Source organism: Prinia subflava, chromosome Z (assembly GCF_021018805.1).
Source record: "Prinia subflava isolate CZ2003 ecotype Zambia chromosome Z, Cam_Psub_1.2, whole genome shotgun sequence".
In the NCBI taxonomy this organism is placed as follows: domain Eukaryota; kingdom Metazoa; phylum Chordata; class Aves; order Passeriformes; family Cisticolidae; genus Prinia; species Prinia subflava.
The window spans coordinates 92,196,631-92,223,782 of NC_086283.1; the positions used below are offsets into that span (position 1 = coordinate 92,196,631).

At 37.0% G+C, this 27,152-nt stretch overlaps 1 protein-coding gene across 4 annotated transcripts in view; it reads right to left on the minus strand.

Moving 5' to 3' along the window:
- PDE4D (phosphodiesterase 4D) overlaps positions 1 to 27,152 on the minus strand; it is a 535,741-nt gene that overhangs the window by 72,098 nt on the left and 436,491 nt on the right. For all 4 annotated transcript variants that reach the window (XM_063421935.1, XM_063421934.1, XM_063421936.1 and 1 more), the window contains 4 exons: positions 24,871 to 25,062; positions 11,026 to 11,062; positions 8,773 to 8,846; positions 7,952 to 8,001 (listed from right to left, as the gene is read on the minus strand). In XM_063421935.1, the coding sequence (XP_063278005.1) occupies positions 7,952 to 8,001; positions 8,773 to 8,846; positions 11,026 to 11,062; positions 24,871 to 25,062 (353 nt within the window). The remainder of the gene's footprint in view (positions 1 to 7,951; positions 8,002 to 8,772; positions 8,847 to 11,025; positions 11,063 to 24,870; positions 25,063 to 27,152) is intronic.

Below are 27,152 nucleotides of genomic sequence, written 5' to 3' on the forward strand. Positions count from 1 at the left end.
GTTATCTGTTGGACCTTCCCAAACCTTGCTGATAACATTTAGTTAGCTCAGCTTTCCAGGTTTTCAGACTCTTGTTTGATTTTCTCCTTCATTTCTATGGCACAGTCTTCTTCCTAGGCTTTTTATTCTAGTCATCTTCGTACTTCTTAAATTAAAGACAAATTAATCAATAGCTCTTACACTATGTGCACTAAGCAAGCTATTAGCATACGACTTATTCGGTACAAGGGGAATTTGTAAATGCTTGTTAATCCAATAGTCACTTCTGTAATATGCTCCTGATTTAATTCACCTTTTTTTAGCATAGTAGTAAGTTACATTGGGGCAAAGTTCACTTGGCTATAATCCTACCTTACTCATTATAAATAAGAAAAGAAACTTTTTATTTCTACCATAATATGCTATGATTTAAGAGATAGATCCTAAATTTTTTGTATCTCATCTACATTTTTTATTTGACTTAATATTCATCCAAATTCAAATCTAATTTAAATGTTAAACATAAATATCATTGTAGAAATTAATTTAAAATACTGTGTGCAGTGAATAATTAATCAGGTTTACAATTTTATGCTAGCATTTTAATGCAAATATTTGGGAATAATTTTTAATATTTCATAATAACTAAAACTATATGCATGTGACCACAGCTACTTCATTAACTCAGAATATCATCATAATGGGAGTAAAATCAAGACTTTCCTAGCACAAAAAAAGTTTGCCTCTACTCAAAATAGATATGAATCTTCTTAAGGTGAACTGATTAAGGACTATGACAAAAGCACATACATTTTGCAATTCTATTAACAGAAAGCAAGGGTCACTGAGCTATGAAAACCTGTCTGGGAAGTATGGTTTGGGTTTGGTTAGGAAATTTTAAAGTCAGATCCTGGCACATTTAACATTTCAAGTGAAAGTTCTCCAATAAGAACTACTGGCTCTTTCACTGCCTCCCATCATTCCTCCCAAAGCCCCAAAGCCAAAATTGGTAAAATTTTCACTGCAGCTCCTCCCTGACAAGTTTCTGGTAGAGAATACTTTAGAATATTGTGGTACTATGCTAGGCTGCCCAGTACTGGTGTCTCTCATGGATAGTGACACCAAAGTAAAGTCCATTGGATAACGCAGGATTTTGCATAGGCAATGTGGGGGTTTAGGGCCTCTCCAGAGCACGTGGATCCCCTGAGACACCTGCCTGCCTCCCCTGACTATAAAGAATGCATGTGGCTGTTTGGAGGGATTTGTTACCAAGAGAGCCCAATGGAAGCATGGAGCACAGGGACATGTCTGAATACATGGCTGTATTCCAGTCAGATGCTTCCATTTGCTGACCAGTTCCCACCACCAAATATTTTCCGAGTTGAGTTACCTAGTAGTGAGAAAAGAGGGGGTTTTGCATGAATATATTGTGACTTCTGGCCTGAGAGCAGAAGAATGAATTGTAGGCGATGCTTATTCTTAAAATTTTTAATCCTAGTTCCTGAGAAAGTGCAGTAGGCACAAGTGGATGTTCCTACCACCAGACTTGAAATTACACCTTTCGGTTGAAGAGGAGTCATTCTGCAAAATATAAAGCAAAGTACATGAGGCCAGAGAGACAAAATACAGAAAAGGGTGGCATTTTTGTAGCTGGTCTCCACGGTTGTCTGACCATGGCTTCTGGTTGCTCTGACTCACTGCTGTGTTCAGGCTCCTTAATCAGGAATCTGCATATAATAAAAGCAGAACTTATGCACTTTAACCAGTGATTTAAATGTAGCCCTTAATTTTTAAATGGATACTCAGGAAAGTGAGGGATACTCAGGCTTAAATAGGCCAGATTCTCAGTAAGCTATTAAAGGAAAAAAATTATCTATCTTCAAATACTTATTTTAAACTGGACAGGTGATAATGTGTCCCTGATTAGAGATGTCAGATACTGGATGAAGATGTGAAAGGAAGGTGCATTCAGACTGCATCCAACAGTCATATCAGAAATGTCATCTGCTTCAGTTTTATTTTCTCTATTCATCAGACAAAGCACAGCATTTGTAAAAGTAATGAGAAAAATTACACAGGCAAGAGTCCTATTTTTCTTTCTGATTCTTCTCAAATCTATCCTGAGAACCAAACCAGAGAGAACAACTCTTTTCAGTTGTTCTGCTGCTGTTGTGATTTCAATAAATACAGCCTGGGGTCCTGTACAGTTCTACTCTACCAGTGCCTGTAAGTGACACAGGCTGAAAGGATAGGAAGCACGTGAAGCTTTTCACCGTGTCCCTCTTTCCAGTGAAGTGGATAATTTGGGTGAAATGATGATGTAAGGACTTTTACTGGTGCAGCAAAACATGAGACCAATTTGAAACTAAGAAGCAAAGATTTATGTAGGGTTGCATACCAGATCATTGGTGTGGAGCTTGATAATGCCTCTCATGTTTTCTTATTAAATGGATCTCTAGTCTAACTCCAAAATGTGTAAGTCTGTAACAAATCAAGGCTCTACTGCTCTTCAGTCTTATGAAAAAGTAATCTTAAGTGTTAAATGAAGATAACAAGCAGAGATCAGCCCTATGATGCATTCTAGTCTCTATACACTTTAATAACCACCACATATTTCTACTGAAACAGATTGCTGAAAAATTGAATTCATACACAAGAGCCAAGTGTTGTCATCTACACACTGCAAAACATCTACTTTTATTTTCCAATTTTTTGATTCAAGTGATTAGTTTTAATTACATGGGTATTCTTGCCAGGAATATTGTGAACTATGACTTATATTTCTTTGTTTAACTTTCTATTTTATGAAAGCTTACATATTTTCTTATCAGGTATCAGTGTTGAAGAGCGCTATTCAAATATAGAGAGTATTCTATTTTGTATGCTGGCTTTATTCACTTCCTTGGATGTGAGATGAGACATGAACAGGTTATCTGCTAAAAAAGCATGTTAGTCCTCTTCCTGCTGTTCTGCCTTAAGCAGGTTAATCACTGTTTTACAAACCCACTGACCCTAAAAGAGCCCTATGTATAGATTTCATTTGAAGTCTTTCTGTCTTGCAACATTAATTAAAACTCTACAAATCCAGATGAAAACACTCAGCAAGCCTTCCCAACTGTAGCCTGTTAATAACAACCTCTTCCCTAAACAAATGGGGCTGAACTGGAGACAATGCTTTTTGAAAAGGAAAACTAGTTTACTAAATGACTCCATTTAAGCAGGTTTGAGGTTTTTTTAAATGTAAGTGAAAGCACATGAAAATGCTGCGCCAGCTATGACATTGTGAATTTTTTCTGAATACAAGCAAATATGGCTTGCATTTATAATATCAAATGCTCATAAACTCTGCATGTACAAAGGGTAAAGCTGCTAATCCAGCCCCAAAGATGAGGACGTGACTGTGAAAGTCTGGGTTGGGAGTAGACTCCAGGCTGTCTGATGCCTTACCTGTTACCTGCATACCCTACCTCCTATGGGTCATGGGATGTATGAATGAATTTCAGTCTGAATGTAATTTGTGCCCTGTATCTCACAAAGCAATATAATTTTGTTTGTGTTGTGGCTAACAAGCCTGTAAGTGAGATAACTCTCTGTTTGGTTGTCATGACCTAGATAAGGCCTTTTAATGATTAACTGAAAAGAGCACCTGATGCAAACATGGCTGTTTTCCAAAACTGTCCTATTTACAAAAAATATTATTGACTGTTTAAGAAAACCATGTACAGGTCACTTTAAAGTGCTTTTCACAGTAATGATGGAGAACTGGTTCAACTCCACTAGAGTTGTTCAACTCCACTAAAGCTGACGATTATCAATCCTATATTCAAAACACTTGTTGGAAAAGATTGTGAGCTTGTTTTGCAAAAATGAGATGGCTGAAACTAGCTAAAACAATGGACATCTGCACTGCCACTTGGCTACTGAAATTGATGGATCAGATGGAGGGATTTCAATGGAAGCTAAATCTAAATATGCTCTGGACTGCAAAATACAAATATGTTTCTTTTTCTCTACCATTAGAATTCATAGGATCATTAAATGATTTGGGTTGGAAGAGACTTTAAAAATCATCTAGTTGCAACACCTTCCACTAGACCAGGTTGCTGAGAGCCCCTGCTCAAACACTTCCAGGGATGAGGCATTCAGAACTTCTCTGTTCCTAGGCCTCACCATCCTCCGAATTTCTCCCTATTGTCTACTGTAAATCTGCCATTCTTCAGCTTGAAGACATTTCCCCTTGTCCTATCCTGACAAACCCTTGTAAAGAGTCCCTCTTCAGCTTTCCTGTAGTCCCCTTTATGTACTTGAAGGCTACAATAAGATCACCCTGAACAGAACAAAGCAACTCTCCCAGCCTGTCTCCACAGGAGAGGAGCTCCAGCCCTCTCTGATCATCTCTGACCGTGGCTTCCCCTGCACTGGAGCAAGAGGGGGGTCCCAGATCTGGATGCAGTACTCCAGGTGAGGTTCCATGCAGTGACTTCAGACAGGCCTTGGACACTGTCCCTCACAACACCATCACAAACAAACTCTGGAAGTGTGGACTGGATGAGTGGACAGAGTTGTAGCATAAAACTGGCAAATTTAGTCCCTGAGTCACAGATAGTTTCATTTTTTTGAGAACAAAATATTTGTATTTCACCGGTTGTGTTAAGAGAATTATTGCCAATTTTAAATGAAACACCAAAAAATATGATTCATAGTGAGAGAAACCTTTCTTTTGGTTGAAGTACAGAACACCAAGCATGAGAGAACTATTCAGGAAACCCAGTTATCCAGGCTGGTCTCAGTAATGGGAGATGGCTCTTGTAGGAAATTCATATCCCTTTGAAGTAAGGAGTAAGTTTTCATCCCTGCTCATTCACACTGCCTATAGTTAAAACTGATATTTACATCCTAAAGTTTAAGTAAGTTTGAAAAGTGCCATCAAAAAAAATCTGTTGTTACATGAAAATCTCCCATGTCCTACCCCCTAATTTGTTTTCAAAAGGAACACTTAGCATGCTATAGCACAGTTGTCTGATAATGAACATGATATTGTTTGCCATTGATGTTCATTAGCTTCTTTCAACACAGTTTCTGAAAGGGATTCATGAGGATATACTGAATAGAAAAGACTTTATTTTGTTCACAACTTCTACATATTTACATTGAAAAATCACCATAAATTTTAAGGCCACTATGGTGGGTGCTGCTTCTAAGTATTTGAACATGTAATTCCTGTTCTGCTTCACTTTTCAATGTCATAGTTTCTTACTTTTTTCCTAAGGTATGCTGCCACAGATTTATGTCTTATGGTGAATTCTTAAAATAACAAATGAGAGAATTTTGCTCCTGTGTTTTTAGTTACCTGGCTTTATGAGATTGTTTTTCATGTTTCCCTTGTTGGTTCCCCATATCTTCTGCAGTAGTTCCCTTCTGTGATTGTCCCTTTCCTCACAGAGAATCTTCCCAGAGACACATCTTCCAGGAAGTTTAGCAACATAAAATATCTATCTTAAGAGTCTTTTTTCTGGTTTATCATCAGTATAGCTTATAGTGCCCTCCAGTCACTTAGCTTGCTACCTTGCCAATAAGATCTTGCTGAGATTGCAAGCCGAGCCATCTGGAGGACATGATGAGGCTCTGCCCTAGCTGGTCTATTGTTCTGGATACTCCATGACATGAATTCTGAGAACAGCAAAACCAGGAGGATTTCTCAGCAGGAAGGATCTGTATAAGCTACATTTTGAGCATTCCTCACAAGAATTCAAAAAACTTATTAGCATCTGAAAGGGGTTCAATTATTCTCTGAAATGCAGCAGAATTGTTTTTAACATATCTTCCTTCTTAACATACTGCTGTTAAGACATTTTACTAGGATTCTCTATGCCCCAAGAACAAACCTATGCATATTTCTGCACCTATGCCATGAAATTTGTTGCCATGGAAATATCAAAACCAGCTTATAACTAAGAACGGGCAAACCTTTTCATGCAAAATAGTATCCAGCCTCAATTTCCATTCAATAGTCAAAATGAATGGTAGCCATTTTTATGCTTTATAGTGGCTTAATATCTTTGTTATATCATTAAAGTCTTTCAACCACTTATATCCACTGCACACAGGCTCCAGATCATTCAGTTCAATGCATAATTTGGGCATAGTAATTCCAGCAGAATCTCTGAGAAACCAGACTAAAGTAAATTAGATTAAATTGTCCTTACTATTCTTTGCCTTTTCTTTCTGCCTTTGAATCTATTGGCAAAGAAGAATTTTCTAGATTAATTGGAGAGATGACTGCAGTACCTCCTTTCTAAACTTTAAAATTTCAGATGGTTTGTGGCTGACATGTAGAGTACACTCTGAGAATTAACTGAATGGAAAACTTCAGATCAGGGAGAATCTAAAAAGAGCAACAGCATCTTCCAATAGAGAATGTCTTGGGTCCTGCTGTCTGAGCATCTTCTCCTGCTGGAGGAAAGAAGTTGTCCCCAGGCAAATAGCTGCAGGACATCATGTAAGGTAGTATTCACAGGCACACACATCTTCTCTTCTGGATATCATATTTTCTTTTACTGTCAGGAATTTCATTGTGTTATAGGCTTTCTTTAGTTAGTCCCTTGCAGGTAAAGAAATAGTCCTATATTTGAGTATCTCTGTCTCCAGTTAGCATACTCCTGGATTATTCTGCTATGAGACAAATCACAAAATCAAAAATAGATATAATATCCATAACTTAAATGGTTCATAGGGTGCAATTTGAAACCAATGCCCCAAATTGCCTCTTCAATAAATGTATTAACAAAGGATCATGAATATAATTGGTCTACATATATAAATATATCTTCTTTCTATTATTTAATTAACATGATGCCTTTCTGCTTATAAAAGAGATTTAAGCTCTTAGCTTTCTGTCCCCTGATGACCCCTACACACAAATGTTCATATTGTATGAGTTCCTAGGAGAATAAAACTGTACAGAACTGCCAAGACTGGATCCCTTTAAGGTGAGATATTAGCTGAAAAAACCCATTGATTTTAACTTATTCCAGAGTCTAAAGGCAGAAACTATTGAACTTTGAAAAGCCACATTGCTCCTCAAAATTGCTGAAGTACCATTTTTTCTTAGAGATACAAATGTGTAATTCTATTTAAAAGATGAGGCATTTTGAAAATATGGAAAACTGCATTTCTGGTTGTGGTTTACATAATAATTGGCCTGTTTTGTAAGTATCAGTATGCTTTCATCAAAAAGAAAAACAAATGTTCTTTCATTCTGACAGAATACGATAGAGAAACTAACTACCTGGAAAAGTACACAGTGTAAGTTGAGAATTAACACAATATAGAAAATATGGGCTCCAATAAAGTGTATTTTCATAAAGATGTCCAAGGCTAAGTTGTCATCAAAATAACCAAAAGTAGTGTGGGCCAAAATTTTCCAAAATATTAATGTAAGTTACACTGCTAGACTTGTTTTTAAGTTGATGTTCCCTTAGAAATAACACTATCTATTAAAAGGATTTTTTTCTCATACAAATGTTATAAAAATAGGATTTACAATTGTAAATCAGACAATTCAGTTTTGAACATTTCTCCTCATAGCTTAAGCACATTTAAAATGAAGAATTTGTGTCTGTGTAGCTATAGAACTCTATGTCCCAAAACCAAAGATGAATGGATTCCTCATATCAGTTTCTTCTGCTAGATATCCTTGCAAAATGTTACTAATGAAAGTATTCACGACACAGTCACACACTGGTACATAAGGAAAGGGAATTGGGAAAGAACTTAAATTTAAACTGGAATAATAAAATAGAAAACAGAAGTTTACGGGATAGAACACTAAAAGTCACCAATCTGAGTCACTATCTGACTCAAAAACTCAAAACCTCTTTAATAAAACAGATATAAGTATATAGAGGGTATGTGTTTTTTATTATAACATGCATTTTTAAGTTTAGATGTTTTAAAAAAAAATTATTCTTACCTGTTATAGTTGCTTTGTTAATAGATGGCTGGCTACACATTGGTGATCTTCTATTAAAAAGGAAATGAAAAAAAAGTTTAAGCCTAATAAAGTCACTGATGACTGAATCCTTGAAAATGTAACAGAAAATGTATTACCTGGGAAGTTATTTGGGAACTCTAGGACAGGAATATTTTAGGAACTTACAGGTTTATTAAAAGCCTGCCTAATCACATCTAGAGCTTATACATAGTTTGAAATGTGAATTATAAACACATGCAAAGACATTATTTTATTTCGAATGCTAATTATCTCTGTGTCTCAAGATTCATGCTTTGGGTGAGGGAAATGACTTCACTACATTTGCAAGTGTAACTAACATTAACGTTAGCTGTGATGCTGTAGCATGACTGGAGTGAGATCATATTTATAATGCCTAATTTACAGTTATAGAAGGGTATCACTACTTTGGATGAGTGGGGTTATAGATTCAGATCATACAAGTGGATCTCAGTGAGTGCAGCTGTCTGCTCATTGTTTCATTTGCAAGACTCAGACTGTGCCTGAATTATCCTCTTTGAACAATCTTAGACATATGACTACTTTATCCAAAATCATATACGGTGTAAAAACCTACTCCAAGTTTATGCAAAGAGAATAATCTCAAGATCAACTAGAAGGCCAGGGGGCTGTTGTCTCAGATATCAACTACAATACCTTTAGGGCATTAATAAACTTATTCCTTGATCAGGTTTGGTGGCACAGACTGAAATCTACAATATCTATTTGTCTTCTTAGCTCACATTAAAAAAGTATCACTGTGGCCAAAAAATGACACTCACTTGCTGGGTGCCCGGTCTTGTAAATTGGTTAATGCAGCAAAGTTATTCCGGACAGTACGCAGGCTGGCCAGAACCTGGAACAAAAAAAGTGGTTTCAATATAAACTTCTGCACAAGTGAGACTGAGCTATATCTGCTCCACTGAGCTGAAAGAAATGCAAAGCACGTTTCAAAACCACTGTAAAAGGTTTCCTGGGCTGGTTAGTCTGGAACTATTTGGCTATTGTTTAACAATAATATGTCTGTAATACAAAGGCAGTAGTTTATATCTATTTTTTTTTGTTTCCCTCATAAATAACCCATTATCTGTTTGAAGGCAGGCTGACTTGCTGGGAAGGAAAGTTTTTTGCATATTTCTACTTATTTCTTTAAAACAACAGTAAAAGTATTTGAGTTTGGAAGATAACAGCCCGTTCAACCCTAATACTTCACGCATAAGAAATAATTGCAGAATCTTCATTTGCAGTTAAGTCCCCATAAACTCTAAAGGACAATGGGAATGAAATTGTCTAAACTGCCATTAAAAATAAAAAAGTAAAAATGTCTCCTCTAAGAAGCACAGATGATTTGGGGACTTAGAGCAGAATGCCAGAGGAAGAGGAAGTCATCCTCTGAGAATGTGGGAAAAGTCTGCAGGCTCTTGCAAGCTTTATGCATTTGGGAAGACAACACAGATGAAATAATTCCTTTCTGGGCTTAATTTCATGCAAGATAGCAGACAATGAATGTAGTGGAGAGGAGTGTCTTCTTGTTATCAGTACCATAGACACTCTCTTCTAAATCCAGTTGGGTAGCATGCAAAAAATTTTGTGCCATGTGAGGGTAAAAAGATGAACCTCTCTGTCAAGGGTAGTTCAGCTGATGTCAGAAAGGAACCACGAGTTTATTGGAGCTAGGCTGGAAATGGGAGAAAGCAGCAACACTGATCACTGGCATGTCTTTGTCTTTGAAAAGATGACCACTTTTCTTTTCAGCCCAAACTGGGCTGGGTTCCTGGTGAACCCATCTGAAGAATAACAAAAGCAGCGATGAGAAGCTGGGTTTCTGAGATTTGAGTTGAGGAGTGCACAACCCTCCTTTCATAGCACCTTAAATGTGTACAGGAGGTAGGAAGGAGTTAGGACACTGAAGAAAAAGCAATAAATTAATGAAAACTTGTAAAAGATAGTATTTAAGAGCTAGCAGAGACTAGCGATGTCCAAACTATTGGAGGTAATTTCCAAATAAGTTAAGATAGTGAAAAATACATTTGGTTAAGTAAACAGTATTAATTTAATTATGTTTTTCTTTCTAAAATCAGGAAGAAAACTGAATTATTTTTAACTCAGCATGGATTAAAACCAATTATATATGTCATCAAATTTGGAGATTTCAGAGTACTTTTATAAAAGGCTCTTGACTAATCTTTCCTCTGCTAGTAAAAGATGATAGTTTTATTCATATTAAGGATGTGGTTAAGTCTTATAAATACTGCATCTGTTTGCAATATAATTAAATATATAATAAACTATTAAATTAATATTCTTTTAACAGCTTATTATTTGACCAAAGCAACCTGCATAGTGTGGCTGAAGCTGCCACTTTATTCTTATTTGAGACTGCTGTGTGACTCAGCCTTTCTCTTGCCATTCACTCTCAATCACATATGACTTCATAATTATGGTAATTTGACTATAATTCCTATCTGTTTTGGAGTAAAACCCATCATCATGGATTCAAGGAATAGCAGTGTTAACTTTTCATGCTTTATAAGGCAGCTCTATTGTGAAAAATTGTGACTTTTTTTTCTGAATTATAAAGAATTTTGAGTTGGTGTTTTATAAAACAGAATCTGAATAGAAAATCACACCTGGTTTTGTAAAGGAATATAAGTGTCCTGGGTAAAATTTGCCTCATGTATAAAAATCTTATTGTATTTAATGCATACAAGATGTGCAAATGGAGAAATTGTAATTAGAAAAATAACAGAATAACAGGAATCAGGAATCAGGAATGTCTTAATCATGACTGCCTGCTATAGTATTTGAAAAAAGATCAAAGGTGTTTATCGTGCTGTTGCACTTCAACTTTTCAGATAAAAAGCATTAAGAAAAAGGGGTAGAATTAACAGAGTAGGAGGTTTATGACTTTCTGTTCAAACACTCTTTTTGTTTCAAGCAAACACACATAATATCAACAACAGAAAACAACTGGTTTGGTGATTTTGTCTTTAAATTACAAGGCCATGTGAGAAATACAGCAAAGCTGTGCCTACCTGAGCAAATGGTGTCACAATCAAGTCATCTCCGTGTCTGAAAAAAATAAGCAGGGTTGTGAGTTAGGCATCACCAAAATTTGCTGTTTTAACAGAAAGAAAATCGGGTTTTACAATGCAGTATAGGTAACTTCAGTTTTATTCTTCTTCAGTCACACTTTATTATTGCTCCACACATCTTTGAAAAGCAAGTATCAACTTAGTTATTGCCCAACTGCCTGACAAGTCTGTGGAAGGTTGACAGACCAGGCACTTTCTGTGCTGTGGGTTGGGCAGGTGACTGACCATCCAGGATTAATCTACAGATATGTCATCCCAAAGGATGGAGGTGAACGTCCCAAAAGTGGCTCCATTAAGGGTTGTCACCAGGCTTGTGAGGACAGAACAGGTGGATGGCTGGGCAGCACATCACAGATGAATAGAAACCTGCTAAAACTTCTAAACTGACTGAGACTTCTGTAGTTATGGGGCCTGTGACCAAGGGTGTGCTGTCACTGTGGCAACCTCACCTCCATGGGGGGATGCAGGGACAAGGTGCCCGGGTGACACACTGTAGGGCAAAAGGCAGAGAGAGAGGGCAGGATTCCTTTTCTTCAGCAGAAAAAACTGCTACTTGAAATGGTTGTCAAAAACTACAGTCCCGTAAAAAACAGTAGACTGAAGGGCATAAAAGTAGTATCTGCAGCTTTGAGGGTATAGAGTCAAAATATAGGGACAGGGAAAATTTGGCATTTTTAGTTATCCTATCGAGTATATGGCAGCAATCAAGGCGAAAGTAAATTTTCCAAAGACAAAAATAGATTATGTTTTCAATTCTCTTCTACTTCTCTGCAGTGAATTTGTCATGATAAGTTACAAGTTGCAACTTCTAATAGAAACTACCATTGATTTGGTGCTATTTTAATGTTATTTAAGTTTAAGCATAAAATACAAGTTTTGAACATTGTATTTTAAGTCCATGAAAATCTAATTAGGAAAAGACTGATAAATGGAGAAATGTGACTACTTGTGTTTTACTTGCTACAACATTATTCTTATAATCTATATACTGTCCACAAGAAAACTATGGTTTGCAGATATTGCAAAAACCTAATTAAAAAGCAGCATGTGCAACCTGTACCACTGTACAATCAGTCTGTAAGGATGAAACAAAACTCCCCAATATAAAAGATCATCAGAATGTCTAATAACTGTGTAACGAATTTTATTATCTTCTCTTTCATTCCTTTTGTAATAGAAGAATAGATTTTTAAACACCCTGTGGAAGAAATCTGCACTTTGAATAGTCTTTGCAGGAGTGGTTGGAACAGAGTGTTGCTTCAGGTGAAACCACAGGCCCAGACTGGATGGAAAGAACCTAAGGTTGACTCTTAGAACAAACCAGAAGAAAAGTACTCCATAAGAAGAACTTGGATGTTTTAATTTCTCAGGGAAGCCAAATCCAATTGAGTATAATAGACAACATTAATCAGTCCAGAGCATTAACAAGAGAGTTAATGATCAGCTGGGTTTAGTACCTCTTTATGTTTTCATTGGGTCAGGAAAACATAGGAAAATGCCCTACACTACAATTTTAGATAAGGGTTGCTTAATGAATTCCACAAAAGCTTTAGCAGAGGATAAGCCAGATCCTTTTTTTCCGTTTTTTTTTATCCTGTTCTCCACTGAAAGAGAGTGTGACTATGCTACTTCACTTCCAGGAAAATTATGCTCTTTGTCTTCGAGTTCTGAGAAATGGCATTATCTCATATGGGAGAGCTGGCTTAAATGTTTCTCAATAGTCCTTTAACTTCTTATCTTTTTTTAAAGGATATTTTTATTATTTGCATAGAGCTACTCCATTTTTTGCTTCTGTTTTAAGACCTAAAGGGGGCCCAGCTCAAAACACAAACCCATTTTTAGTGATTTAGTCAAATTTTCACATTTGGGAACTATGAAAGGGCAGAATTCTGAAGATGAAAGTGTTTACAGGTAGCAGCAGCCCTAGACAAAGAACAAAAATATTCAGTAATTTCTACAGGTTAATAGAAACAGTGTAGACATGGACATAGTTTTTTCTAGCAATGTCCGTGGCAAACACCCTGAATGCCCAATGTATGACACAAATGCACAAAATATTCACCAGTGCCTCAAAGTACCAGACAACTCCTGAAATATAGTCACTAACAGTTGCATTCAGACTGGCAAAAAATATGAAAATAAGGTTGTCCTCCTCAATATCTCCTGTGGGATTCTTTTCTGTAAATGGTGCTTCCTCTTCTTTCCATTTAGCCCCTGTTTGCCACTGCTTGGATGCTGAGGCACTCAGAAAAGGCAACAACTACAGGTTCTTGGCTTTCTGCCCTGGAGGATCTTTTTTCTTTTATGTAAAATAACATGATGCCACTTTTCTCATTTTCAAACTTGATTTTACTTGATTTGTTTCTGGACTGCATTTCACTGAAGAACACTGATATCATACTGTATCTAGTTTGTTATTCTTGAGAAGAGGCATGATTAAGTAACAATTTAATGTGCTGAAATCAAGCCAGGATCTAATCTTCACTTTTCAAATCTCCCTTGTGTCAAGAGCAACAATTCCAGATAGTATCATTATTTTGGTGAATTTGATACTGAAAGTACAGATATTCATAAGTTTCACAAAATAGTTTAGCACTCACCAGACCTCTTGAACTGCAATGCAGTCATAAAGGGGGTGAGCAATTTTTGTTACACATTGGGTCAGAAAAGCTGGACAAGGTGAGAGTGTTTAAAATGGAGCAGACATATCCAAAGAAGCTGTGGCAATTTTTGTGCAGAAGAGTAAGAATATATGGTTCAAAATGCCATTGATACACACTGTACTACAGTGAGACAAACACCACAATGTATGAGTGTCCTCCTGTTTCTAGATGACATCGAAGCTGGCATGATGACATGGGTGATTCTTTCTGGATTCTAGATACAGAAGCAGCAAGAGGGAATGTAAATACTGCAATAACTCACAAGCTTCTAAATATAGACAGAGGTATTAGCCTTTAAAGTTAGAAGAAATTCTTCATATCAGTGTTAGACTTTCCTCATTTGTATGCCTGGCATACTGCTTCACATCTTCATTTTTCAAAGGAAATACAGGTTTGAAAACAGAATATTTTTCATGTAGCCTCAAAATTTAAAATGATCAGCTTTCTACCACCAAAGAACATTGCTAAAACATGCACTTGCCTACATGAGATGAATGACTGCTACATAAAAAACAAGCTAAATTTTCTTTAGAAGAACAAAGACTACATACCACTTTGCAAGATAGTAGCCACAGTAAAGTGGTGAAGCCTAGACTGCAAATTTCTGTATTTTTCTCCCTAATGTTTCCTATATGACACTTGAACTCACACCACATAACTTATGCTGATCCCACCCTGAAGAAGAGATGAAAGTGCTGCATTAAGTCAGAAGTTAGTTGAACATCTTCAGTACAGAAGTTCTGCTTCCTTTCCTCAGGATTGGCATCAATTTGTCTCTTCTATCCCAATCACAGAACAGTAATTAACTTTTCCCCTATTAATAAGGAACTTAGAGATGCATGGACAGACAGAGAAGCAGGCAGGAAGATTAACAAAAGGATAAGACTGAGTAACAGGGTGACTGAGTAACCTTTACTTCATAATTAAACTGTCATAATTTAACATAACATCTAATAGGAGAAGTAACTAGAGATATATTCTGCAGACCTATCAGGATACAGTTAAGGAAGGGTGGATGTTTTTTATGGAGGTCAGAAAAAACTCACAATATCCATTAAGGAGAGGAAATCCCAGGCCTTGAAGACCACGAGGAGAGTGAAGGACTTGCCACTGTGGAGTTTCACAGGGAAGGTTCTCAAGGTTTGTTTTTCTAAAGGCCATAGTAAACACAGATTAAGACTTTCTAGGTCTTTCTAGACTGTCATGTGAATACGAACTGAGTGATCTTGAAGACATGCATTGAAGTTGTGAGATACAAACAGGATAAACAGGAGCTCTGCCTTATTTAAATACAGGGGAGAAAACATACAACACATATTTACACTGGTTTGACAAAAATATACCAGTTTAAAGTATGATCTCATTGGTTTGCAACACTCATCCACTTGAATCAAAACCTTACTTTTATCCTCAGAAGTACTGGCTGAGGATGCTGTCATTTAAGGATTTAAGGATGCCATCAATTTAAGGAGGCCTTAAATTCAGCTGGCATAATCCCTGTTGGATTCTCTGGCTAAAAATTTTGGACAAAGACCATTTTAAAGAATAAAGCTGCCAACTGAATTGAAAAGTCCAAGAGGACAGTGGCGGTCTGGAATCCCTGAATGAAGCTCCACATCAGGAGCTAAGGTTTTCATCATACTGTCATTTGAATTTATTTCATTTTTAAAGAATTGTATTTGGCCCTTTTTTTTTTTTTAAGAACATAACAAGCATGAAAGTATGGAAAAATCTGTCTATAATGTCTATATAAAAAGTAAAAAATAAGAAAGAAAATTAATACTAAGGTAGTCTTCTGCTTCTGTCAGAAAATGACAGTTGCCTTTTGCAGTGTAAACATCTAAATATGAATTAAATTTGGCATCCACTCATTTCTGTATACAAGGCTGAATCAGACTTACTGTCCAACTGAGTGTCTCAGCTTAGATGAGACATTTGTGTTTTGTTTCCATATACGCTGGAGCACAGTTATAACAATATACAAAACCACAAATTAAACACAGAGAATAAACTGTTAGAGTACCCTTACTGCCAGGATTTTCTTTTCTGTCCCAATAACATTTCATAGTTGAAGCCGAATATGCACACACAAAACATATGAATTAGGTATGCTGAAGTATTCACATTGCTCAGACTCACATTTTAGCAGAAATGAAAGGTGATCCTAGATTGCACCCTGATAGGGCAGTGGAAACACCATGTAATGGCACTAGCCAGCAGAAGCTGTGCCTTGAGCACAGTGAGCAGCAGTGGCTGCCTGCTCCATGCAGCTTGATCTTCATCATCCTCATCCTCATCCTCATCCTCTCATCCTCATCCTCATCCCCATCCTCATCCTCATCCTCATCCTCATCCTCATCCTCATCCTCATCCTCATCCTCATCCTCATCCTCATCCTCATCCTCATCCTCATCATTTGGAAAATACAAATGGGCTGGTTTGCAAAACTGATTTTGTGAAGTCAGAAGTCACAGTGCTCCAAGTCAGCTTATTCTTCAGGAATAGTGCTTAAGTCATGTCATCTCAATTTTTAAAGACTTTGAGAATAATTTTCCAGTCCTGTGATAGCTTAGGCCTTGCTCAAAAAGCCAAGACTAAATGAGTGTAAGTGGTAGCTCCTAATGTTTTGTCCACATTAAGAGATGGGGTTACAGGTTTCTCTAGATAGCCAGTGGGTTATTAGTGATTTGCATGTCTTTGAAAGGGTAAGCACAATCTGGGGGATGATCAGGCTTCTCAGACAGGGGATAGAGACTATGGCACTGTGAGCAGGCTGGGATTTAGGGCTGAGAGAACAAGCAATTAAAATTGGTATTGGAGCCATGAGCCATAGAGGAGGGGGTTGTTTTCCCCAGAGCATTTATTTATTTCTGCGAAAATGTACATAAGAGGACTGTTAAAAAGAGCTACTTGAAACCACAGAAATTAAGCCCTGAATGAAGCTGACTCTCATCAACTATTGTTGGAGTGTTTCAGAACACCACAATTTTCTATAACACTGTGCAGTTATGCCCTCCTGATACATCTGTCTAATTCAGCAACACAGCTAGCCCTAATTAGTAAAAAAGTATTGCTGTAATATTGGAGTTCAGTATAGTGAATTTAATTGAGTTTAACCAGATGAAGGATTGGCTCAGAAAAGCCACAGCATCTGAGAAGTCCATTATCCCAGCCAAAAGAAATGCTGGTTATAGTAATTCTCCTTGGGCTGTCTAACTAAGCAAGTGAGATGTAGCCAGACAGACTAAAGGGAGAAAAAAAAAATTCTCAACATAAATGTGACTAGTAAAACTTCAGATATAAGTTTTTCCGAAGACCCCAACTGACTTCATAGGGAACACAAATCAAGTTACTCCACTATGATGTTGATGAAGAAAATAATTCTTGTCTGCCTTACAATCAGAGATCCAAAAAAACCTCAAAACAAATGTGGATTATTATGTTTGACTAATACATATATGTTATGTACTAAAATACCTGGAGTTTTCTAGATAAAGCTTATATTTTATATAAGAAAATAGTTTAATTTTTCATTTCAGTTTCAGTATCTGAGGTACTGAAGACACACTTCATTATGCTTGAAAGAAGCCTTTGAATTCTGCCAGTCTACCCTATTGCAGTCATCAGGGTTAGGTTACCCAAACTGCAATCTTAATTCGAGCTGAAATGCAATAGCACCCCAAGTGAGAAGCTCTCTCAAGACTTGGAGAGACAAAAGGACCACATCTGTTACAGACTGGGGAACTAGAAAAGAACAGCATTAGCAATTCTAAATCAGTATTTTGAGGTTTAATCCAGGGACTATCAGGTACGTACTATCTGACTCTGTGTGCATCTCACAGTGCATCAATAGCTCCCTTTCACAATGCCTCTGCTTTTGGCCAGAAAATAAATTTTAAAAAAATTGCTAGGTGACAAGGGCTATTTTTGGTCTCGGTGACAGTGGTCTGAACCATGACCCATCAAATCCAGAAGCTTCATTCAGAATTGCTGGATGAGCTGGAATCAGAATTGGCCGATTGTCTCAAAAAACCAGGAAGTATAACTATTTTTTCCCATCCTACATAATGTGCTATAGGAACATTACTAGGCTTCTTCCATCAACCAAGAAAGTCTCCTAACACCTTTGGAAGAGCTTGAGGACCACCAGGACCTCTTATGTCAGTCCCAGCTGCTTTGCTCAGAAGCTGATACCTTTTCCAAAGACTGTATTCACACATCTGACTTGTGTAATCTGCCTGAGGAAATCATGTAGGTAGTGATGTAGTGAACCATCACAGTAGGATACCAGGATAATGATATGTAACATTAAAAAAACCAAAGACAACTCAAGAAAACATTTGTATCATATTGCTCTAGTCATTCACCAAGTTTCAATGCTTTAATCCTGTCATAACACAGCAGACCATTTATATTACAGGAGAATGGTGGGCAACTGAGCAATGGGCCTGTATGAAGTCTGACAATTGCTCAGTCCTGAAGGGAAACAGAGCATGGTCTTGCCAGAGTGTTTTGCTGCTGCAGGTGGTTTGCCTTCTAAAATCAGAAGGTAGTCTGCCTGGGAATCACTGAGGCAATGGCAAGGGAAAAGAAGCTACAGCAATGTGGGGCTTCTCTTTGAAGGAGAGGCTGGATTAAGCTGGAGGAGCTAGAACTTTGATTGAGAAAAATACTGGACTCAATCAGAGGCATCTAGGCCAACTCAGCAGTGCCACTGTTGGACTGTTCACACAAAATTATCATTTTGTCAAGGCTGGAAAACAAACAGACATCAGAGACTACTGAGTAGTCCTGTTTTCTTCTCAGGTTCAAGAAAATTAGTGACTGGGTTTGCATACATGACTGAAAGCAATCAAGTCAGTGCCACTCAATGAGATACTATTTGTGAGATTTGATTGCATTAACTGACACATATAAACTCTTATCTTGTTGCAAATTAAAATAAAATGTGTTGCCTGGAACTACTTTAAATCATCAGGTATTTGGTTTCTCGCTTGCCCCTGTCTCACATGCTTAAGTGTTTAAAACTGATATGGATGTGTTACTTCTGAGGAATAAGACTACGTGACTTTCCATGTGAGGTTCCTCCTGATGCAGGCTGAAAGATTCCCTCTTTAAAAGAAATAGCAGAGCTGCTGAGAACAAGACACTCATGGAGTGGAACCCAGCCTGAGAGTGCTGCCTATCAGCCAGCCACAGGTAGTTTGAAAGTTTATAAAAAAATGGTCCCTTAACCAAATTCAAGGGTCCCTAAATGTATGTAAGAAGAAACAAGCTGACCTTAAGAAAAGCACATCAGACTTTCAAACTGTACACTTCCAGGGATTGAACTCTACAGCTAACAGCATTAGTGCCATTAAAAGGATTCAGAACATTCGGTTTGTGGCCTGAAGGGTGGAATGACACCTAATGCTCTTCTGAGTTTTGGAATAAATTTGACCTGTGTACGTAGGTGACCACTGAGTCAGAGAAACAGTCCAAAAGGGATCTCCCCCCAAACATTCAAGTCCTTTTTACAAAGTTGCCTTTCTTCACACTGCTCCCCTCCTTCACTGTTGTAGGCACACAAAATGCACATGTCCACCCTCCCTTCTTCTGCAGGTTATTGTTGCATGCTCAGGGAGTAGTGGTGTTGTGATACATCTGAAATACCAGCAAAGAATTGGTTTTGATACCATATTTTTGAGAACATTTCACTTGTGACTGAAAAGGTATAGGAATTAAGTCTGTCTTGGTTGTAACTTCACTAGTAACTTATTATTTTCCTTCAAACATCCATTATTTTCAGAAGAGCTAGGAAAAGATGCCTAAAACATTACAAGGGTTTAAAGGGGAAGTGATTGTTTAAGAACTGAGAGCTATGTTTGGAAAACTGTAAGGTTTTAGCAATCTCACACAAAACCCATTATGATTCTGTATTGATTGAAATAAATAAAATACATTTCCATTTCATCAACAAAAATTCTTGCCTGAATAAAAAGCAGATAAAGTCTTCTCAATGCAAAATTGCTTTCTTTTTGTTTTCCAACATAACCAATTTCCTGATCTATAAAAAAAGTTAACACAAATTTATTATTCATCTTTAAGCTAGCTATACTCTAAGCTGAGTTCTTTGTTTTTAATTCTACCTGTAAAATGTGTCAAACAACCAGAAAGGACAGAATCTCTGTGGGGGTTTTGTTTATTTGTTCTTTGTTTTGTTTTGTTTATGACTAAAGAAATATTTTAAATTACTTTCAAATGACTTAGATTAATTTAAGCTGTAACCTGGAACTTCATTTAAGGATCTTAAAAACAAAAAAGCAAAACATAATGAAGCAAAATATCTGTCTGTTTTTCCTAAAGTGATATAGGTACACTTCTTCCTATGAACAAATAAATGTCTCAAGCAATTTAATGTATTTTTTAAATTAAAGATTGTTTCTAAACAGTATCACATATAGAAAATGTTTCTTAAAACATCTTTTTAAACTAGGCTGGACTTTTAAGTTTAACTGTCCATTTTCAGCCATTCTGTCCATAACTGTCCATTCAGTAATACCCATGATATAGTAGTATCAGAGATTCCTAGAAAATAATATGATACATCAAAAGGAATTTCAGCTGTAATTTTTCTGGAGCAAAGACAATTGTTTTTATTTTGTCAAACTGAAGTGCAGTTATTCCTCTCAGTAAATGCATGTCTTGTCTGCTGTCCTAGAATCCTGGGCAGCACCTTTCATGAAAAAGGTGGGTTTTTTCTCCATAACTTCAGATTGATAATCATAATATTGTATTAATAAAACCAGGCCTTACTGGCTCAGAAAAAAAAAGAATAAGCTTGTCTTAGAGGATGAGAAAATATATCTCTGTATATAACTGTATTTATAGGGAAACTGTCCTGGAGTAAACTTCATCCTCTTGATATTTCTTTTATCACAGACAGTAGCAGAAGGGTGCTGCTGTCTTCAGAAGTTACTGACAGAGTAGCCGTAGGTTTTCTAGCTCAGGAAATGGGTGTATGGTGGCCATTTAGGACCAGTGACCCTGCAGTTCCCCACAGTCAGTGTTCCATATCTGAGTTCTGCTCCTTTAACACATGCAAGTTTTAACAGAAATCAGCAAATTTTGTATAATAATACTAGTTGGAACTTATAGTGATAGGTTGATGGAGAAAACGATGCTAAGATTCTCTAAAGAAGGCTATAGAACTCCCCCAGCAGCTTTTTTGTGAGTGAGGTTCAGTTGGCCAAGTCCTGAGATCAGGATGCTGTGTCTGAGCTGCGTTCCGAGAGCTTGTGGAAAGGGGAGAACATGAGAGGTCAGAAGAGGCCTTACACTCAGAAGACACGAGCTTGGACAGACTTGTCTGCTAAGAATGTCTTGGTCCTCTGGTCTAGACTGCTACCTTCTGGTCTGATATTTCAGAACAGCAGGGGAATTACACATGTTTTCACCCTTCAGAGTGGCATAAAATGTGGGAAATGTGGGCTGTGATGCACCAGTGGGCAGTTCATTGGCTTTTTTTTTTTTTTTTTTTTTTTTTTTTTTTTTTTTTTTTTTTCGTTTTTCTAGGAACCTATTTTTTTAACCTGATTAGAGACCTGGACTTTGCTAAAACAGAAATTCTCTACTAATTTGATCTCCTGCTCCATTAACCAGGGCAGTGATCCCTTAACAAGAAGGGCATAAAAATTGTTATCTTTTCTACTTCTTCCTGCATTTCTAAGTTCTGGGCAGCCACAGCAGTTCAAACAAGTCAGCATTAAGCAATCAGGCCACCTCAGCAAGACATATACACATCTTTCTGCTTCACTAATGTCTTCAAATATAGACAGGCCTGACAATTTTCAAATAATGATTTTGCACATCTTTCATCTATATATTACTCCCTTTCTCCTCTGTGTTGCTGTTGGAATATGTTTTGGTTTTTGTTGTCCATTCTTTATTCTCCTTCCCTTTAAACTTTTTTTCCTGTCTTTCATGACAGATCCTGAAAGATAATTCTTTGTATTGCCTCACTGCCCCTCACTGCCTCACTCAGTTACTTGTTCTTCTCTTGCACATCCTTATCTCTGCTGGAGATCCCACAGAGAGGCTTCACAACACACCTGTGCTCATCCTCCTTGACCCTTGCATCTTCCTGTCTAAACTGTTCACCTTTCCAGTTCACAAACCTTAGCAGTTTTTCCTAATCTCTATATATAATCTCTATGTCCTGCTTTTGTTATTCTCAAAGACTGTGTTACTTCTTCCCAGGGAATAATTGAAATCCAAGGGATAATTGAAACAATGTTACTGACCCCCATTCCATTTTATGACCTTTTCCTTTCTCACACTCAGGTGCTTTTTCTGCCCAACTGCATCCCTAATTGTCCCACCAACCTTCTCTCATCAAAGCAGCCTTGCACTCATCCTACCTTTTCATTCTTTTCCATAACTAATTCATCAAAATATACTTTGGATTCTCTGATTTTAAAAACTTTCCACCTGTCCCTTTTCTGCTCTTGTTTCTTTACTTTCCATCTCAACTCCCTGAATGAAACTCCCTCTGCTTTCTCTGTGAGGTTTACTATTTTGAGCATAGTGACTTGCATTGCATCTTCTCCTGGGGATAGTATCTGACTGTATTAGTCTCTTGGCTATCATCCTATACTTCAGCTTTATAGGTTGTTTGTAGCAGAGCCCATCTTTTCATTTTGGGTTTGCAAACAACTGAGCACAACTCGTTCCCTTCCTTCTCTGGAGCTGCATACATAATAAATAATGACACAATGAATTCAGCACTTTAGCACTGCCATCCACTGGCTGTCTCAACATGAAATTCCACATTTGACTAAAATTTTCAAGTATTGCTTTGGTTGCTACTGACTGGAATGTATTATTGTAAGTTCAGTATTTCAGAGTAGTGGAAATGCCAGAATTCTTTATATTTTATCCCTTTCAAATACAAGACATATGTCTTTTGCTTTGTCTTTTTCTTTAAAAAGTGAAATATGGCGGACAGCTGAAGAATCAGGGGATTTATACTAAACTGCTATGTACAACTAATCGACTTCCATTAGCTGAATGATGTGCACATTTTGTAATGTAATTGCTCATTTTTTAAAAATAGACAATACTTAAGCATGTATAGATGCAAAAGGGAAGTTTGAGACTAACCTAAAATTTGTGTACTTCTCTTGTCAACCCTTTAATCTTCATCCTTATTTAGCAAGGTCCTGAATCAGAGTTGTTTCTTTGTTTTAATAATATTCAGTGTGTTTCCTTTCTGTAAGCACATTCAGTTTATGGTTGAACACATACATAAGGACTTTTGTGACTTTTAGTTTTTAATCCTTGCTACTTTATCTTTCCCCTCTTTTATTCCCTTTGTTTATTTTCACTTAATTTCGGTGATACAGCCGAGCTTATTTTAATCAGGCATATTGATAAATGATTAATATTCCATGGTGAGAACAACTTGCCTTTCCCATTTCCTAATGTGCTCCTGTCCTAAACAGTGGCAGGAATATTTACTTTCTTAGTACAAAAGTCCATCTCTGACAAGGACTGTGAAAATGTACCGAGATGTGAGGTCAAGCAAATTTTATATGCAAACGTACTTCTAGAAAAATTTGAAAAGAAGAATAGAGAGGGGAAAAAAGGGGAAAAACATGTGTTTTTTCAGTAATTATATTGTTTATCCAATTTACTGCTATGTGCTGAAATATTATCCAAAATTCTAGGAAATGAAGTGGATTATGAGTTCAAGGATGGAGCACTAATTGAATTTTTCATTGAAATGACTCATCCAAGCAATTCAGTCAGCTGGATTGTCCTCCTGAATGTAAAAATCTTTACAAATGTTATCCTGGTACAGGTACCATACTAAAAGCTTGAATCTTCTCCCTCTTAAAAAAAGGATATCTGTCAGATTTGCTGGGAGGGGGATACTATTCCCAAGAAAAATGCATTTTTTTATAACAAAGCAGCTGAATTGCTCTTTTTCTAACCCATTTTGTCTCAACAAAACTTGGTCACACTTGGCAAAAAGCTTACTGAGTGTTTCAATCTACAGATCTTAACTGAGTCATAGACCTTACACCAACCCTCTCTAAAGGCAGGATTTTTTTTACCTTGACTCTACATAGAAAAAGAGCTATAATTAAACAAAATAACAGTTATAAAAATTATATAAGGTGAAGAAAAAAAAAGAGTATTCATTTATGATTTCAAGTTAGATATCAGCTCTAATTTCACTCATTATTGTAAAAACCCTTATTCTTTTTTGTGCCTACTCTTAGTTTTTGAAGGCAATAGCTGTTGGTCTTTGCCTCATTAAAAAACACATTCTCTGTGGTATTCTGACAAGCCTGATCCTTTATTTTAGATATATATTTGAACAATAAATACCATCTGGCCATGAAATTTGGAGCCATTGTGGCAAAAATAAAACCCCAACCAAATAAAAAAGAGATAATAATTTCTCCTACTTAAAAGTGACTAAAAGATTGAACATTTAAATATTTTTATCCTCTTACAAATAAACGAGATTTGCATCTGACTTCCACTGCACATGGAACCTGGGGTCCACACATACTTGAAAAGCATGACTCACTAGCAGAAAATACACACTTCACATAATAGTGAGAGAGGGCAGAAGAAGCTTAAAAAGATCTTTTGTTAGAATTTTTTCTTCTAGTGAAGAGGGTATTTGAAATAACTTTTTCTCTCTCAAATATCTTATTTTCTACCAATCTTTTCTCTAAAACCCTAAACGACTCCAGTTGTAAATGAAAGGAATTTATTTCTTAAAACCGTGAAGAAGTATAAATTACATTTGTATTGTTTCTCTTAAAAATAACTTAAGAGCCAGAAAATAATTCTCCTTGGTGTTTTAGTACCCCATTATTAACTATCATTATTATTCTGTCAAAGCTAATAGAGTGCATAAACATGTCAAGCACACCCTCATGATATCCTTCAAAAAGCTGCAGGAACAAGTATGATCTTCATTAAAAAAATAAACAAACAATTTTCCATTACTTCACTACCGTAAGTGATTACAGTCTGATTTTTAAATTAAAAAAAAAATATTGTGGCTGCAAAAATCTTGATATTGGACAAATTTTGGACTAGAAGTATTTTATTAGGTACTTACATGTCACTGGCAATGGAGGAATTCCTGGACATGGACTTTGGAGACAGATCATAATCACTGTCTGACCGGTAAAGGAAAGACTCCCTACGTTGGCTGTGGACAAAATTTGCTTGAAGAATTAGCCCTGACCCCGGGCTTGTCATGGGGTCCAAGGGACTTCGTCCTGATGATGTACCATTGTCTACATCGAAACTGCAAAAAGAAAAGAAAATTCATGTTACTGACCTGAGAATTTTAAAATTCAATGAACACACTTCTGACAAATTATCATAGCTAATTTCTTCTTAATAGTAATGAAGAAATGGACCTGGTCACCTCCACTGCTACAAAAAACACGAGTCACACAAGGGAGATACTTCAAAATTACTGACAAACAAAAAAACCCCATACCCAAATCCAAAGGAAAAGAAAACTGGCAGAGAAAAATCCCATGCTATTAGAAATAAAGGAAGCTTTATGCTTCTCTGCATGTAGAGTATCCATGAGATCTACACCAGGGGAAACGTGATGTTTCATTATTTACTTTTCCAGGTCCCATCTCTCCTGAGCTGGACACCAATTATCCTGTCTCCCACTGTTAAGGTAGCCGAGGGCATTTTTTCTTACAGAGTACCCAATCCTAATACTTTGTTACTACAAAAAATATTTCCAGTTCATACTTTATCTTGTAAACAAGGTGCTGGGGTGGCATTAGGCACATGTGTGTGCTCCAGCACATCTGCCTGCATTAGATTTGCTGTTCTACAAAGAGCTTGAAGCAGTGAATCCTTTGTTAATGGCCAAGCAGCAGAACTTCTGTAGCCTTTTGTGTCTTTGAACCACACAGTTCAGCACTTTTGGTTGTTGCATTTGGTATGAAGAGTGGTAAAGAGGCTTGTCATTCCTAGAGAACACTTTTCTCAGAGAGGCTGAAGGATGAGTGAACAGAAAGAAAGAGAAGGAGAGAGTAGATGCTGTTTTACAGAGATGGTAATGTTTCCACAAAGGGCTTTAAAAATCAGTGCAGAAACCTCGAATGGGAGTCTGCAAACAAGTAAACACTGGTACAGGGTGGGTGGAGCTGAGAGGATGTGTTCATGGCAACCTGTGACGCCTGACAGACCAACAGCTGCATTTGTTACTGTATGGGAGCTTTTTGCAGCATGTGGCTTCCTGGTTAGATGTCTTGTGGTATGCAGTCTGAGAGGTTACAAATGTGTGGATTAGCAAGACAACGTGTCTAGGCTCATTTGCCATTCTAATGGGGAAAAAATAACACTGCTAAAGCATTTAAGAATGAGAGATGAACACAGGACCTTTCACATGATTTCTTAAACGTAGAAAAGTGCTAGCATCGTACTATGGATTTTTGGTGAACCCATATAAAGTACTAATTTTTAAATGGTGTTCATTTGAAGGACACCCACAGGTTTCCAGTTACAGCTAATGACAGCAGAAAAGATGCAGTGCAAGTCAGCTGTTGATTAGACTTCGGCCTAACAGCAGGGTGAGAGCTGGTACATGTTACTCTGTACCAGCTTGTTTTATCTCCCATTGACCTGAGGTTTCAATGAGGTTGCCACTTCAATACTTTGCTGAAATGACAGCATTCCAGTGACTCTTTTCCTTTGTTAAATGAGCTAATCAAAGAAACATATATTGCTTATTTTGACACAGCTGCACACTGCCTGGCAGAGGACAGATTTTTGCTTTGTGATTTATTTCATTGTTTATTTTTTCCTTTGCACGTATTTATGGAACTGCAAGCCTACTGCCACATTCAGACTATGCTATTTTCTTTGTATTCACCACTTACAGTTTGAAGGTAGAAAAGCAGAAGTAGATGGCTTGTTTATTTCTCTTTAAAAAAAATAAATGCAGAAAATATTTTAAAACTTCAGGAGAGCAGAGTAATTTACTTCTCTTTTCGCTGTACTTTTCGAAACAGTTACCTGTCAGTAAATCCGAGCACATACACTATTTATGTAGGAAAGCACCCCCCACATCCCAGTGGGCAGTTCTGTATAAGGAAAGATGTTTCAATTTACCTCTAGACATATTAGGAACTTCAGCTAGAACTTTTCTTTCTTCTCTCACAACAATTGGCTCAAGGACAAGACAGAAGCACGTGTTGGACTTTCTAGAAGCTCTTCAAAAGCTGTCCCTGTTACCATTGGCAGTGTGCCAATGAAGCCCTCCTCAGTCATTAAGTAGATAAGTGAAAGAATAAAGGTACTCAAGGCATTTTTGGGATGTGGTAACAGGGATATGGACTTTGCTCCTTATACTGTGCATGGGTGTTT